We start from the raw sequence: 4,318 nt of genomic DNA, 5'->3' as shown, positions 1-4,318 counted from the left end.
TTTTCAGAGCCTTTAAAATTTTCAGCTGTGTTATGAACTCCCAAGGAGGGATGTAGTATGCTGTGTTCCCCAATATACTTGTTGACAGGAATTCCCCCCACACTTCCCCACCTCACTTTTTGTTCTTGGAGATTTCTTATGACAAGTACTTCACACTTCACCCTTTCATAAGTTCGGGGACAGGGAAAGACTGAAGCCATGGCACAGAACTCTATTCCCCACTGTAGACTTTTTCTTTGGTTCCTCAAAATGTGTCTGACATACACACACTTCTGAGATTACTTGAGAGCAAAACGAGTATTTTCTATTTAAAGCCAAATGTACAAAGGCAAGAATTTTCTCAAAACTTGGAAATTTTTATCCCACCCTCTCAACCATCCCAATGAATCAATAAACTAGTTCACGAGAGAGAGTTGCTGCTATTTTATATACTTTTTAAAAATCAATGCTCAGTCATAATCAAATTAGAAAATGAATCACATTGCCAGATCTCTGTTTAGCCGCCTGGGCTGGAAGCTATTTGTCATCAGGTTCTCAGTAGCCCCCTCTCTGCTGCCCAGCTGGGATCTGGGCCTCCCAGGCCATCCGATCAAAGAAGTTGTTGGCAAGTGTTCTTCCGTCATCTGTCCTGGAGGCCCTGGAGATCTTCTGGAATTCCTCGAAGGTTGCGTCTTTCTCTCGCAAGATCTGCTCCATCCTCTGCTCCTGTCTCCGAATGGCTTCCTTGATGCCCTCGATGTGGCACCTTTCCTCCTTCTCGGCTTTCAGCTTCAGGATGTGATGATTCTTCTCCCGTAGGATGTTGAGCTCCCGAATGTGGTGCGCCTTGTCCCTGATGTTCTTGTGGACCTGACTCCGGGTCTGAAGGATCTTCTGGTCCGCCGTCTCCTCCAGCAGTGGCTTGTGCTCCTTTCTCTGCTCCTGTGACTCTTCCGCCCAACACTTCACCTGCTGGAACCGTTCCTCCTCCTTCTGGACTTTGTCCTTCAGCTCTCTGTGGGGCGCCTTCATCTGGCCCTCGGGCATCTCTTGGGACCATTGGGAGCTCTGTTCCAGGGACAGCTTCCTGAGGAGCTCCTCAGCCTTGGCCTGGCAGTCCATGAGGACCTTCCTGGCCTGGTAATTGACTAGAGAGCTGAGACTGGTCTCCTGGATCTTTTTCTGGCCCTTGGCAGGGTGAACGTGCTTCTTTAGACAGGCCTGTGCCAGCCTCTTCTGCAGCTGCAGGCTGTTCCGCGCCTGCAGGTCCCGCAGCGTCTTCTCTGGCAGGCGTGGCCCTTGGCACTGCTTCTCCGGCTCCGTTTCGGGTTCGGAGGGGGCCCCCTCCAGCTTCTCCCGGCGCTGCTTCTCCCGGTCCTCCAGCGGCGCCTTCCACCCGCTGCTCTCCTGCTGGGTCGTGCTGGCGGCTCGTCTGTCCCGCCGCCGGACCCGCAGCTCCCGGTTCAGACGAGCCTTGCGCTGCTCCTTGTCCTGCTGCCACTGCTCTTGGCTCTGCAGCAGCAGCAGCTTGCGCTCCCTCTCCAGGGTCAACTGGACCTTCTGGTCGGAGCGCTTCAGCTCCTCCCAGGCTAGGGCCGCCTGCTGCTGCAGCTCCCGCATCCTCTGGGCCTTTTTGAGCCGGCTCAGCACCAGGGCCACGATCTTCTGGTCCCTGGAGGACATTATTGCCTCTTCCAACTTGTTCTTGAGGACCTGTGTGTGTTGATTCTGCATCTCCTTGCTGGAAACCAGGGACTGGGAAAGCTGGCTGGTTAACGACTCCACCGTATCATTGCTGTGTCTTTTCTGGATGTGCATGCAACCTGACTGCGGCCCGAACTCTCTGGAGGACACAGAAGACTTCTCCGTCTGAACTGAGGAAAGGGACCAGGGACGTAGACCCCTGCAGAGCGGCACTGCCCACTGGTCTCCGCTCTGAGCCTTTTCTTCCTCAAATGCTCGGTTCGCGGGAGTGTAAGCTCCCTGCGAGTAAGGTGGGGGCGAATCTCCCCGGGCAGGAGGGTAGTGCTGGCCTTGCTGAGGCTGGGGCTCCAGCTGCCAGGCCGGGCTGTGCCGGCTGCCTCCCTGCTCCTGGGGCTTGGTCCTTGCCTCCCCCCAGGCATCCTCCAGGCGCCGGCTGCGGGGTCGGGGCTTCCTGGCGCGGTCTAGGAATCTCCGGGCCACGCCGGTCAGGCTGCGACTTTCCTGCGGCGAGTTGGAGTACTGGCGCCCGCTGGGCCGAGGGGTGGGTGAGCAGAGCAGGTGAGGCCAGGGCGCGGTGGCCTCGCTCTCCTCGCCTGGTGTCCGGGCCCAGGAGCACAGGCCCGGTTCGGTCCGCGGCCCCGACCCGTCCAGCTGAGCCAAGGATGCGCTCTCCTCGCTGGGCGGCGGAGGCTCCCAGAGGGCCGAGTGGGGCCGCGGGGAGAAGCGGCCGAAGTCCTCCATTCTCCCTCCCTGCGCGCCCAGCGTCTGAGTACGGGTCCCGGTCCTGGCGGGGGCGCTGCTGAGACCCGCCCCGCCCTCCGATCCCGGGGTCCCGGCCGCCTGTGACGCTCCGGCCACTTCACAATGCTCCAGGCGCCACCCGGCCGCTGCAGCCTTCGGCCACCCTGGCCTTCCTGGCACCCCGCGCGGCGAGAGGCGGGAAGGCAGCTGGAGGCCGGGAGAGGCCGTACGGTACGGTAGACGGGGCTGTAGAAAGTCCGGGTCACCCTAAAGAGGAGGGTGCGTAGTGAGCCCCCACCAGTGTTGCAGGCAGGAATTTGAACTCGCATCTGTACATCTTAAAGTAGCAGAATTTTAAAAGAACACAGGTAAAGGCATTCCCCCCCCCCCCCCCACCAGAATAGAATGCGGCCTGGAAGGGTGGGTTGGGGAGTCCTTTAGTCACAGGTCCCTACCACAGCGCACCTCTGCAGTGTAGGCAAAATCGAGGCACATTAATTTACATGCACCATCCTTTTGCCCTTTTAACTTAGCAAGCCCAAAGTATATTTTTTTAAAACTTTTAGAGGAGAGAAAACAAAACAAAAACATACTAGTTTGTTTCCTCCTAATATAGCAATTACTGCTTTTGTCAAAATAGGAATGTTAGGTGCACATTTCTGAAACAGCATTGGTGGACACCATGGCAAATCACTTTATTGTTTTCCTTTTTCTCCAGTTTAATGAGATGACTTTTTCGGGTTGAGGCATTCAGGGCTCATGGGAAGAGCACTAGGTTTGGTCATGTAAACTTGAGTTTGACTCTCCTCTGCCACTTTCCACTTGTGTGGTCTTGGTCAAGTTGACAACAACTTTCCTGACCCTCAAATTCTGGAACAGACGACAGAAGAGAGGCCATGACAATACCACTGTCGGGCTGCCCTTAGGCAGATGAAACTATGCCTCAAGAGCTTAGCACCTTAATACAGTCAATTAATATCATTCTGATGTCCTTCTAGCCTTCGGTTACAAATTGTAAGATTTAATACAGTAAGTCCTTTACATATGAACGCATTCCATTCTGATAGTGTGTTCCTAAGTCCAGTTTGTTCATAAGTCCAACAAGGTTAGCCCAGGTACCCAACTAACACAATCAACCATGTAGTACTGTACAGTGATAGGTTTATAATACTTTTCACACAAATAATACAAAACAAACACAAAAAAATAAAGAAAACATTTTTAATCTTACAGTACAGTACCATGAAAAGCACAGTAGCACAGTACAATAGCTGGCGTACAGGGGCCAGCATCAAGTGAACAGGCAAGAGTCACTGACTGGAGGAGGGAGAGGAGGTGGGAGATGAGATGGCAGAGCTGAAGGATCATCAGCAACAGGAGACAGATGGCAAGCTGCAATGTCGCTCACGCCTGACACTGGTGTTCCAAGTTCTGGTTCCTTGCTGGAACCAGATGCACAGTCCCATCTTCAAAAGTTCAAAACTTGAAGGTTTGTATGTAGGGGACTTACTGTACATGGGTTTATGAAAGTTTCTACAGATTCCTAGCTTAACAAAAGAACAGAATTAATGTCATCCTAAAACAGTTTAGGTGAAGGATAGAGTGCTGGGGTGGGGTGGGGGGGGGGGGTGATGTCCAGGCTCTGCTGTGTTCATCCTGGACTGTGGATCTTGGCTCAGTCACTTCCTTTCTCTGGGATGTAATGAGGAAACAGTTCTGGATAATATTCTCCAAATATGGCCAGTCCTTAAAGAAAAAAATTAAGCATTTACTCATCCCAGTCCTCTTCACCTACATCTTCTTGAAGCTTCACAGTGACTCCAGCTAGGCAGGGCCAGTAGAACTGATAACATTTCCTTAGGACAAATCTGAGACTTGGCCATTCTAACTGATT

General features: G+C 53.2%; 1 protein-coding gene across 1 annotated transcript; it reads right to left on the bottom strand.

Moving 5' to 3' along the window:
• Nucleotides 1–534: 534 nt before the first annotated feature.
• Nucleotides 535–2,424, bottom strand: CCDC185 (coiled-coil domain containing 185). Its single transcript, XM_061161198.1, has one exon. The coding sequence runs from the start codon at nt 2,422–2,424 to the stop codon at nt 535–537; it is 1,890 nt and encodes a 629-aa protein (XP_061017181.1).
• Nucleotides 2,425–4,318: the final 1,894 nt, after the last annotated feature.

This window comes from Dama dama, chromosome 14 (genome assembly GCF_033118175.1).
Source record: "Dama dama isolate Ldn47 chromosome 14, ASM3311817v1, whole genome shotgun sequence".
Classification (NCBI taxonomy): domain Eukaryota; kingdom Metazoa; phylum Chordata; class Mammalia; order Artiodactyla; family Cervidae; genus Dama; species Dama dama.
This window is presented reverse-complemented; position numbering and strand designations above follow the sequence as displayed.